Source organism: Anolis sagrei, chromosome 3, assembly GCF_037176765.1.
Source record: "Anolis sagrei isolate rAnoSag1 chromosome 3, rAnoSag1.mat, whole genome shotgun sequence".
Classification (NCBI taxonomy): Eukaryota; Metazoa; Chordata; class Lepidosauria; order Squamata; family Dactyloidae; genus Anolis; species Anolis sagrei.
Genome location: NC_090023.1, coordinates 222440713 through 222453687, shown reverse-complemented (window position 1 = coordinate 222453687; position 12975 = coordinate 222440713). Strand labels below are relative to the sequence as shown.

At 39.0% G+C, this 12975-nt stretch overlaps 1 protein-coding gene across 3 annotated transcripts in view; it reads right to left on the bottom strand.

Moving 5' to 3' along the window:
• Positions 1-12923, bottom strand: part of VPS8 (VPS8 subunit of CORVET complex) — a 130873-nt gene extending 117950 nt beyond the window's left edge. Inside the window, exons 1-7 of one of the 3 annotated variants that reach the window (XM_060768051.2) lie at positions 12881-12923; positions 10317-10504; positions 8221-8289; positions 6606-6736; positions 4831-4924; positions 3696-3728; positions 2877-2931 (exon numbers count right to left, since the gene is read on the bottom strand). In XM_060768051.2, the coding sequence (XP_060624034.2) occupies positions 2877-2931; positions 3696-3728; positions 4831-4924; positions 6606-6736; positions 8221-8289; positions 10317-10469 (535 nt within the window). In that variant the 5' untranslated portion in view covers positions 10470-10504; positions 12881-12923. Of the gene's footprint in view, positions 1-2876; positions 2932-3695; positions 3729-4830; positions 4925-6605; positions 6737-8220; positions 8290-10316; positions 10505-12757 lie in introns of all 3 variants that reach the window. The other 2 variants (XM_060768050.2, XM_067465910.1) reach the window with 2 other exon arrangements.
• Between the last annotated feature and the right edge of the window lie 52 nt (positions 12924-12975).

The window sequence follows — 12975 nt, the reverse complement described above, 5'->3', positions numbered from 1 at the left end:
TCCTTGTTTCAACAACAAGCCATTATTTTTCAAAATCCAATGATCAAAGGGACAGAAATTGGGGTGAAATCTTCTGAACAGAGGCACAGACAGCAAAACAAACACCACAGGGATGTTATCCCTTCCCTATGCTATCCAAAGTTTATTCACACACACAGACATATATATATTTGGCTGGAGTTACCCTTAAAAAGAACAAACCTACATAACCTATCTTGCTTGTAACTTGAGGACTGGCTACCCAAAGGTATCTCCCTCTGTGATTCACCTCGGAGGTTAAGATCATCTGGGGAAGCCCTGCTCTTAGTCCCACCCTCCTCGCAAGCGTGACTGGTGAGGACAAGAGACAGGGCCTTCTCAGTGGTGGCCCCTCACCTATAGAATTCCCTCCCCTTAGATCAGCCCCCTCCCTCCTGGCCTTCAGAAAAAAACTAAAAATATGGCTCTGAAATCAGGCTTTTAGTCAATAATGTGAGCAGTGCAATAAGAGACTATAAATTAACTTAATTAAGACTTGGACTAACCCTGGAATATGACCTGGATTATGTGATTTTAATTGTTGTTTTAATTGGTTAGTTTTAATGTTTTTGTTTATTAATTGATGTATGTGTATATGCGGCATTGAATTGTTGCCTTTGTGAGGTCGCCTTGAGTCCCCTTCGGGTTTGAGAAAAGCAGGAGTAAAGTATGGTAAATAAATAAATAAAGGACTTAACCCAAACTCAAGGTATCAATAATGGAGAATCAGTAAGTGAAAGATATGATTTTATCTTAATTTATGGTGCAGATATTTTGACCAGCACCAGTGAAAAAGCAATTCCCTTAAGTCAAATAGAAAACTGAAAAGCAACAGAGAAGAAACAAGAGGTAACTAATCACCTTCTTTCTACCTGAAATCAACAAAGGACAAGAATGACCGACATCCATATCAGGATAATAACTAAGAAGGCAAATTAGGCATTGGCAGAGGTAGAGGCTACACATACAATATCTTGTAGATGTATTCTGTGCCATCACAGCAACTCTGTCTTTGTTAACTACCTACAAAATTGCAAGTGACTTCTGGGAGCATATTCCAGGCAAAGGTTTTGAGTTCCCATTGACATCTATAAATTTTTTATCATGTGTTTAATTTTCTTCAGTGAAATACTTAAATTTAACTGGATCATGCACCAGAATATTCAGTTCATTCAGAGAACAAGCTGTAATGTTCCTGAACCAGGACCTTTCTAAGACATGAAGAGGCTCAGGGCAAAATATGTTTCTGAGGTTATTTCTGAGTCATTAATGTGTTGTTGTGTTTAAAATAGTAGACTGAGACTCAGGAAATGTAAGGAGTCTCCAGTTAGCCACGAAACACAGTGCAGATTGAATGTTCCTTATCCAAAATACTTGTTAAAGCAAAGGATCAATCTGAATCAGAAACTTCTGATATCAAAAATTCCTCCATAAGTCATCTAAACACATGGGCTGGAGAGCGTGAGATAGAAATCAAGAGTTTTTGCACTGATAACGATAGTTGAACTCAAGGAGGCAATGGTAGAAGTGACTAACACAAAAAGACAAGAGCCGCCATGGGAGGTAGGAAAATCACATCCTGTCCAGGGAAGCCTATCATAAGGGAGTCTATTGAAGAAGTGTTAACGCTTTCTCTCTCCTTTGCTCTCCCCAAGGCATGGCAGTGCCAAAAAGTCCCACCATGACAATGAGAGTTGAGGGGATCAGTACTTTTTTTAGATTCTCCCTTAATGGGAATATGGCAAGGGCTTAGTCTGTCTGGGAAGAGCCTATTATAAAAGAAGCACTGGCTCTGTCTGCTATTCCTGCCAAGGCAAAGTAATGCCAAAGAGCCACCACGGCTGCCTTTTACCTGCCCAGGTATTCAAAACACACTGGACAGGGGTACCGTGTCAACGCAAAGATAAGCTGATCTGGTTTTTGCCTACCTTGAATTATACCACAGATAAAATATTTCTTTCACAATGGATTTTCCTATGAAACAGAATTATTTCAAACTCTAAATAGAAACTTTGCCATAAGCTGCAATATACCATGATGTAAACTCTATGAACCTGTGGCCTTTAATTATAGGTTTGACCCTGAATTGTAAAATTCCAGAGTATTATATCCAATGTGCAGCTATTCATGCAAATTTCATGCACAATGCAACAGTACTATACCTTTGCCTTCTCAGTCCATGAGGGAAAAAGTCAAAGGAGAAAGAAAAGCCAGAAATCAATACAGAGGAAATAAAGGAATAACATATTGTTATTTCCAATAAGACATCTCTGTTCAGCAGATGTGCATCAGAAAGGAGTTCCTGCTGGGTTGCTGGCAGGGCAATTTGTTTAACACCAGAGATGAAAACAAGTAACACAGTCTCCAAAAGTCATTTTGTGATAGACAAGAGGTACACCTCTTTGAGATTTGGACATTTGTGTTTAGATATTTTAAAGCCAAGTTAACATGATCCTGAATAAGCAACTAAATAAGAGCTAACATGTTGTATTAGTTAGAGAACTGGATTACGACTCGACAGACTAGATTTAATTCCCTACTTGTCCATAGAAACCCACTGGGTGACCATGCACAATTCACACAGTCTTAGCCCCAGAAAGTCCTGTCCTAGGGCCACCATAAGTCAGAAATCACTTAAAAACACATGCCAACAACAGATTACAAAATGTATTGTACTACTTACATGTACTACTTTCACTATCAGACTGTCGGACATATTGGTACTATTTCGATTACCAAACAGTATATAAAACCTTATTATTTTGTCGAAATAATATGACACACACAGTTTCATAGACCCAAATTAAAGCCAAAATTATCTTCTAATGTCTAAAGAATTCAACAGTACTCTTACTTACCAAATATAAGAGCTAGACCATGAGATGTTCCCACTGCAATGAGACTAGATGCTGCCTAAACAAACCAAAGGGGAAAAGAAAGAGTTAGAAAGTGTAGATAGAAATGGTATGGGCTCTGGATTTAGTGGGAGAAGAATTCTCATACCAAGAGCTGCACATGATCCTACTAGAGAATACATATACTGGAGAAGCATGTACCTCCTGTTTCCCAGAGGCTAATGTACAAAACATAGCAGTTCTTCAGAAGTGTTCTTTTCAGTGCCCAAAAACATCTACTCTCCCATAAAGTGTCTTGTTTCTATATCATGCTCTCAAGAGACAAAAATAGACTTCATTAAAGGTAATATATCTGGTTTACTCACAACCTGCATGTATTGAGCATATAGGAACATAAATTGTCAATCCAGTCACAGACAGGTTTTGAAGTGGTTTCTCTGTGCAGATAACACAGAGTGTCTTTCTTACAATCAACAGCAATGTGAGTTAGCTCTTTAAAAAGTCTCATGGCGTCTCTCTGTGTTCTAAAATGGAGTCTGAGATGTGAGCAGCCCCAGATCTGACCATGTGGTTTACAGCCCCTCCCACGACCTCAAGAAACATAGATTAAAGGGGAAACTACATACCAAAACATACATATACAATACAGCAAGCAAACAGGATCATATACAAACAAATTACTAGTGGAGGCTTGAAGAAGGTTGCTATTTCCAACAGTGGTGAGGTGGGGAAAGCAGAAAAAATTGACAGGAGAGCAAGGGGAGTGAGCAGAAGAGTGCAAGGAAAAAGCAAATAATATATTGTAAATCTTCATGAACTTACTATTGCAGTGGGTAAGCCAGCATCCACCTTAGCCTGAAAGAGAGCACATATAACTAAAACAATGCCATTTAATGCATCACAAATGACGTTATCAAGCTGTCAGACCTATTATGAGTTTGAAACGCACGATTATTTGCAAAGCTAGTATACAGGATGGTTTAAAATGATGAACCCAGTTTCAAAGCAGTAAAGTGTTTAGGATCGTAGGGTTTTGAGAAGCGTATGCTAGGAATGTTCAAACCTGCCTCATCTATTCCCAACTGTAATCAGCTAAATGCAAAAAAAAGCACAGTTCTGCATAACAATTCTTAATATTTAACCCACGTCTGGACATGCAGTTTTGGTTTTGTGCACCAAAACAAAGTCAGATCACAGTAACCACACAAATTCAAAGAATGTATCATAATTCTTGCATCTATACAGTACGTATATATCTACATAATCATTTGATGCTTATAAAGCACTCTTTTTGTACTATAATACGGTTGGTCTTATACCACTGACCCCCCCCCCAACTCCTGTGTAAAGTTACTGACTGCTCTAATTTTTGCTTTGGGGCAGTGGGTACTGCTTGCAAGGGTATGAGTTCGGTTGTCTTGCTAGGATCTAAGATGGCAAACTACCCAGCTGCAAATGGAAGGATTCATCTCCAACTCAAAGGTTGTCTTATGAATTATTAAGGATGTTTCTGGTCCTGAATCAAACAGGCTAAGAGAACTGTGGCTGTGTATATAACACTCCCTCCTTTTCTCAGTAAACTAGCTTTGACTGTATCCCAGATGCCCCTCTTTCTTCTTCCCTTCCCTCTCAACCAAGTCCAAGAATCCTACCGATACATATTCATAGGTTATGACACTTATTATATTCCTGAAGTAGACACAAATGTAACATTGTGACAACCCCAAAACTTGCCATTTTTGAAAAACAAGTCTCACGGGAACAACTGGATATGTGGACACACATATATGAAATCTGTTGCATCAATTACATTCACATAAATTCAGCAGCTGCTGCACAGTGTAGCTTTGGTGTAATTTAGACCAAAATGTTTTAAAATACTGTATTCCATCCCTGGCCCAAAGCCCCTCTTTGATCTGCACTCTTGGCTTGAAAAGATGGAAAAAGAGGTACTTACTGCTGCAGACACTATTTGTGCAGAAATTCCTTTTAAAAGTGATAGCCGTATAACTGAGCCATGAATAGAAAAAGAATCACGAAGCTTCTTCTTCCTTTGTAAACCAAGAAGAATGTTTTATTGTACACAACTACAATGATATATGCTCTCACAGAGGACTATGATTTTTTAAAATAATGCATATGAGTTAAGGGAGTTAAGAACACAATTACAATTTGCTGACTGAGAGGCTACAGCAATGGTGGAAGCCCCTCCATATGATGTTGGACTGCAATACCGATCAGCCCTAGTCAGAATAAACAGTGATACAAAATGTTTGAAATTATATCCAGGAATTTTTGGAGGGTCAAAAGTTGTCTATCAAGAACTACAGGATCCAACCTAAGCCTGATTGATCTGGCGAAATATCAAATATACCTACAGTATGGAAGAGATGCCTGTATGATACCTTAAATATGTGGATGGAACTTTGCATAAAAAGGGCTTAAATACAGTTGAGCCACTACTAGTTTAGATGAGCAACTTATGCTGTATTCCAGGAATAGGCAAACTTTGGCCCTACAGGTGTTTTGGTCTTCAACTCTCACAATTCCTACCAGGCATTGGCAAACTTTGGCCCTTCAGATGTTTTGGACGTCAACTCCCACAATTCCTACTGGCTGTTAGGAATTCTGGGAGTTAAAGTCCAAAACATCTGGAGGGCCAAAGTTTGCTCATATTTGCTGTATCCCATGCTTTCTACCAACATTTGAAGTCACCCATCTCACTTCTTAATGTGAAATTATACATACGGTCACTTTGTACCTGTGGTCACCCCCTTTGCTCCAATTCCATCTCTTTTCTGATAGGGAAAAAAGCATTTTCCTCCCTGGATGGCTCTTTAATATTTCACTTCAAGGAGGGCAGCAAAGTGCTCTTTCTAGAGAGCTATGTAAGTATTGTGTGGGCTCTCCTTTGTTGGTTATGTTTCTCAGAATTGTTGTTTTGGCACACAAGTGAATTTGAACTCTGTCCTGAATGGAAGCCTGAGGACCAGCAATAACAGCCATTTCTGGCTGAGCCATTGGAACTGATGTGATAGGTGTGCATATTCACATTATTCTGAATCCAGTCTCACTCTGTCTGACAGACAGGCACAAACACCTCAATATAACTGTTTCCAGAGACACTGAGGACACCTGGAACATTTGAATCCTTGCATATACTTTTTTTTAAAAAAAATCTGAATATGTAATTTCCTTTCATCCAGGCCTACAATACAATGTTCAGCATGGGGAAGATCCACAAGAACAGCATTTTCCCAGTCCCAGCATAATACAGATATAGAAGTTCTATTACACATCCTGGTAGGAAATTAGTTATTATTGAAATATACTACTTTGCTCAATCAAAAAAGAGATATCCAAAGTAAACGCAGAAAAATCATTTCCAGTTTACAGGCACCAGGCTACTGCAAAAATCTGCAAAAATCTTACAGTTCAGTATTTCATAACAACCATATTGCTTTTTGCCTCAGAAAAGACAAAATTTTAGCCTCAGTGGGGCAGAAGAGAATCTTCTATCAATTTGCTGAGTTTTTAGAGCACAGATTAAATAGCCAATTAAAAGCAATAATTAAATATGATTTTAAAATAATTAGCTAGAGCAGCTCCTTGCTTGAATTCATTTGCATTCTCAAGATTCAGCACTTAAAGAGATCCATCTGAACATTCAAAAGGATTTTCTGTGCATCAGTAAAAGCTGCCATACACATTCACTTGCCAACAAGCAGTTACCTTTTGAGGTGTGTCCTGTCTCCACTGTCAGAACTTGCGACGGAAGAAGTATCGTACGAATGTGTGTCAATGTTGTCAATGTTTAGAAGAGAAGGGTCCTCAAGAACAAATGGCTCTTCTTCATCATCAGTCTGAGACAAAAATGTAGTTGCTCAATCAAAATTTTATAACACTTCAAAGACTAACATTTTATTAGCCCAAGCTTTCAGATTTCACCTGTTCAGGTATAATAGCAGTGTAACTCAGGTACGAGTAAACCCAGGCCCAGGGGATGCAACCCCTTGGGCTCTTTTCTCAGGCCCTCCTCTCTCTCACCATCCTATCCTTCCTTCCTTCTCTCTTTACTTCCTCCTTTCCTCCCTCTCTCTTTTGCCTCCCTATTTCTCCCTTCTTTCTTCCCTTCCACCCTTTTGTCCTTCCCTCTCTCTCCTTCCTTCTTCCCTTCCTTCCCTTTTGTCTTTCCTTCTTCTCTGTTTCCTCCTTCCCTCCATTTGCTTCCACCCTTCTTTCCATCCTTCTCTTCCTCCCTTCCTTCCTTCCTTGTTTACCTTCCTCCTTTCCTCCTGGGAGACGATTAGCTGGGAGAAGAGAAGATAGAAAGGGAACATGAGAACTATGTTTCAAGATTTAAAAGGGTGTCTCATTGAGGAGGAAGGAGGGGGAAAACTGATTTTCTGCTGCTCTAGAGACCAGGGCATAAAGGAGCAATGCTTTCAAATGGCAGGGAAAAAGATTTGCCTGAAAATATTAGGAAGAACGTCCTAGAGAGTAGCATAGACTGCCTTGGAGTGTGGTGGAGTCTCCTTCTCTGGAGGCTTTCCCACAGAAGCTTTCTATGGGGAGTGCTTTGATTGTGCCTTCCTGCATGGCAGGGGGTTGGTCTGGATGGTCTTTGGAGGTCTCTTCCAACTCTAGGATTCTATATCAGGCAATATGGGGGTCTAATGGATACACTTTTTGTCTCCTGTCCACCATCTCATCCTGACCAAGACCAACCCTTCTGTGATCCAACCGTTTCCCATCTTTCCTTCACTTTCTGCCTCTGAAAGAGAAGAGAAAGAGGAGGAAAGGGCAGGGAGGGGGCTTGGGGAGGGGGCTTGGGGAGGGGGCTTGGGGAGGACCCCCTCACTCCCAGCCCACCCACCCCGCTCTGGCCTGCCATGCAGCCCCCAAGTTAAAAAGTTTGCCCATACCTGGTAGCTTATAATACCAATATTTCTCACAGAAGTATTGAATGGATTTGAGAACCACAAGATAGTTATTTTGTTAAAGACCGGGAAGAAAAACAATCCTTGTTCATCAATAATAATTATATTGCATTACTGCACTGTCCTACGTTTTTAACTGTTTGTAGACTACAGAATTCTAATTAACAGACATTTTAAAGTACAGTTAAAGGAAATAAAATAAAGACACATAGAAGCCAAAAAAGCTGATGAAGTGGTTGGTATTAACAGTTTTTATACAACTTGGTTCTCATTTGCAAATGAGTTGTGAGAGCAGCACATTGCAAAATGTAACACGAATCAGGCATAAGATTGGTCTATATGCCTACTTTTTACTATCTTGGGTCAGTACGTGATCAGGAGAAATTTTCCTGTCCTTTTCAACTCACCTCATTTAAAATACTTTCCAGTGTTGGAGGAGTATCAACCTGAGGAATATCAAACTCCTTATCATCTATCTAGATAAAGAAAAGAAACAACTTAGCCTTTATCATCAAACTGTAGATTGACAGTCTGTCACAGTGGGATATCATTGTTTTCTAATCAGGAAGAATATCAGTATTTATTTAATGTATTGTTACCCCTCTCTAACTCAATCCCGAAGGGGACTCGGAACAACTTCCGAATTGGCAATAATTCATTGCCGCATTAAGACATAAAAACATACAACATACAAAATACAATGTACAGTATGAAGCCTAATTTGGGCTTGGCTACCTAATGAAAGAAAACTAAGATGGGTCCATCTCCTCTGAACTTTCAGTGTGTGGCTAAGGACCCTTTTACACCGTCATATAAAATCCAGATTATCTGCTTTGAACTGGATTTTATGGCATTGTAGACTCCGATAATCCAGTTCAAAGCAGATAATGTGGATTATCTGATTTGATAACCTGGATTACATGGCAGTGTAGAAGGGGCCAACGCTTTGCTTTATTTATTTTATTTTATTTCATTTATATAACACTTTTTTCCCAGAGTAGGACATAAACCGCCTCCAAAAAGTCCTGACTTGGTCTTTGGACCTTGAAATATCTCTGGTGTTTTAACTGTCTGGCTTCAAATTGTTTAAAAGTAATTTTAATCTATATATTCCTTTTAAATGTTTTTTATCTATTATACATGAGCTCAGGGGTTTTTGTGGGCTACAAAGTGATACATAAATGCCATCAAAAATATAAACAAATAACTAATTACTTTTAGGCTGGGTATCTTTTTGTAAAAATTGCTACTTTTCTAAACAAATTTCATGTGTAGCTAAACAGGACAAGGAAAACACACAGAAAAATACCAAAACAGAGTATCTAGGTGTTATGAAACACAACTTCAAATTATATATAAACACCAAAAATAAGCATTATAACTCATGAAACCCAAGACCGTGGAGCCACCAGCACACAAAAGCCTGAAAGCGATAATCTACAAAAGGCATTATCTGAACTAAGTGTGTATGGACCAGAACTATGATTTAATCTAAAATGTCCAAACTCGGTTATTTATATGGTAGATACTCAGTTAACCAGCACCCATAGGAATTGGTATATGCCGGATAAGTTTAGTTTCTGGTTGCTTGAGAATTACTATTAAAATAGCCCTAACTAATACTATACCCCTCACTATACCATAGCATACATTCTGTCCTGACTTGATATAAATATTGAAATATAGTAATGAAAAATAAATAGAGACAAACTTACTTTAATATAACATGATGTTATTGTATAATAAAATAGCTTTATTATAATTCAAAGTATTTTTTTTTATTTTTTTGACCGGTTGCTTAGGAATTTTGGTTCTTGAGCTCTGGTTAACTAAGAGTATACCATATTCTTATACAGTAATCCCTCACTACTTTGCGTTTTGCTTTTCGTGCACTCGCTGTTTTGCAGTTTTTCAATAAATATTAATGTAAAATATTTACATTACATTATTTACTCGGTGGCGGATGGTAACCAGCTCTGCCTGGCAGCCAACGGGCCTCAGAAAGGGAGGCTGGTGTGCAGGCCAGGTCTAGGGCGGAGCAGGGAAGACCCACTGATCATGAAGTGCGGCCTACTGAGGCGTTTATTGGGTTGGCTCACAGCAGAGGTGGGCAAGGCAGTGCGAGGGCTTGACTGCGCATGTGAACGCTTCTTATATATGCCCAATGGAAGTGGAGCGCTTTCTAAAAATTGCTGCTCAACTAAAGTGACTGAAGGATTTTGTTTATAAGGTAAAGGAAAAGGTTTTCCCCTGAATACTAAAATAATATATAAATATTAAAATAAATATAGCGTCCCTACTTCATGGATTTTCACTTTTTGCGGGTGGTCCTGGAACGTAACACCCACAATATCTCCAACAAATAAAACATTAATCTCCATAGTATGAAGCTCATAGAGCAACATAAAAATGAATGAAGAAAGGGGCAAGATATAAAAAGTGCAGATGACTTTGCCCTGAGATTATTTGATTATACAAATAAGGATGGGCTCCTGGGTCTTACCAGCTCACTCTTTGTTTCCAACTCCTTGCTCAGTTCAGTTACAGATAATTTAGGGGAAGACTGTTGACTTGACTCATCTGTCACAGAGAAAGAGCCTTGATCTGGGTCAAAGTTCTCAGTCTCCATCTTCATTTCATCTTCCATCTTTGCCATTCACTGATCATAAGTACTTTTCAGAGCAAAAGGACCTGCAAGTGAAATGGACTGCATTTACAAATAAAAATGATGCATTTACAAATATAACACATACGGTCCATTTCAGAAAGACCAGAGTTATCAGCAACATTCAGGAACCAAGTAGTTGAGCAGCAGCTCATGGCTAAGAAATATAGTTAGCCTACGGCTATATCCAAACATACAAAAAAGAAGTGTTTTATCTTAATATACCCATTTATTGATATATAATCTACATACTCCATACCCATGTCTGGTGAAATCTCTACATCAGAAGGGAGGGATCTGTGTTTAATTTGTTCTTCTTATACGCCATCAAAACTACTGTTACATCATTTTAAAATAATTTTTCTACCAAAGCATCCTGTTATACTCCACATTCTCCCTTTCATCTATATAAATAAAAATGTAATGTTGGTTTGTGGGATTAACATAACTCAAAAACCACTGGACAAATTGACACCAAATTTGGACACAATACACCCATCAGGCCAACAAGTGACCATCATTCATAAAAACACTGGAAAACACAACAGAAGAGACTTAAAAAGCAACAAAAAAAAAAACCAAAAATTACATTACAGTGCATGCGCAGCAAACACATATATACACAAATATATACACACACATATACACACAAAAAACACATATACACAGGCCAGGCCACAGCAACACATGGCAGGGAGTGGCTAGCTGTAAAATATACATAACTTTAATGCCACCAAAAACAAATTCCCTCTACCTTAAAGGCAACTTCTGACAGCTTCATACCAATGTTATTATTATTAGGTTGCTGTGAGTTTTCTGGGCTGTATGGCCATGTTCCAGAAGCATTCCCTCCTGATGTTTCACCCACATCTATGGCAGGCATCCTCAGAGATTGGAACATGGCCACACAGCCCAGAAAACTCGCAGCAACCCAGTGATTCCAGCCATGAAATCTTTGACCACACATTGTTGTTGTTATTGTTACAATTATAATTATAATAATTATTATTATATGTATTTATATTCCATTTATCTCTCCCGAAGGGGACTCAATGCAGTTTAATATAAAAGTATTAGTACACAATTTTAAATACACAAATATACAACCATTCAAGCAGAATGAAATATAAAAAGTATTTAAAATTCATAGTTAAAAACCTTTGAAACAGATTCAAACAATTTGAAGATTCAAACAAACTGAGCTGTGGCTATTTTGTTGTCCTGTTCCCTCCCAGCTTTAGGGAAAAGGTAACAGAGGATACATCTACACTGTAAATTATAACAATAATGTATTGTTGAAGGCTTTCATGACCGGAATCACTGGGTTGTTGTAGGTTTTTTCGGGCTATATGGCCATGTTCTAGAGGCATTCTCTCCTGACGTTTCGCCTGCATCTATGGCAAGCATCCTCAGGATGCTTGCCATAGATGCAGGTGAAACGTCAGGAGAGAATGCCTCTAGAACATGGCCATATAGCCCGAAAAAACCTACAACAACCTATAATAATAATAATAATAATAATAATAATAATAACATCAACAACAACGTGTTATCAAAGAATCACTGGGTTGCTGTAACCCATAATAATAATAATAATAATAATAATAATAATAATATCAACAACAACGTGTTATCAAAGACTCACTGGGTTGCTATAACCCATAATAATAATAATAATAATAATAGTATCAACAACAACGTGTTGTCAAATAATCACTGGGTTGCTGTGAGTTTTCTGGGCAGTATGGCCATGTTCCAATCTCTGAGGATGCCTGCCATAGATGTGGGTGAAATATCAGGAGAAAATGCTTCTGGAACATGGCCATACAGCCTGGAAAACTCACAGCAACCCAATAATATTGGTATGAAGCTGTAGAATGAATGCAATTTGTCACCACTTTAACTGTCATGACTCAGTAATGTGGAACCATGGGATTTGTAGTTTAAGGCCCTAGCACTCTTTTGGCAGAGAAGGCTAAGGGCCCTTCCACATAGCCCTATATCCTAGAATATTAAGGCAGACAATCCCACAATATGTGCTTTGAACTGGGTTTTCTGAGTCCACACTCAGATAATGTGGGATTTCCTGCCTTGATATTCTGGGACATAGGGCTGTGTGGAAGGGCTGAAACTCCCAGGATTCCTTAACAATGAGTCATGGCAGTTAAAGTGGTGTCAAACTGCAATGATTCTACAGTGTAGCTGCACCTTTCCTCTGCCTACTGACCAGGAAGGCAAATGCTTGGCTTGTAATGGTGCTCCATGCCCTCCCCCCTTACCAACAGGCACACCACGGGTTGCTGCAGCCACCGGAAGGACCCCCGGCCACCCGAGCAAGCCGCACAAACAACAGCTTCTATCTAGATCCTCCCAGCTGATCAGAGACCCAGCCGCAGCCGCACCTCTTCATTCCAGTGATTGACTTCCGCCCGAACTAGCTCGGCCTCCTTGCCCGCACAGTCCTTAAAGGGACCGTCCTCTTTTATTTTCATGGTTG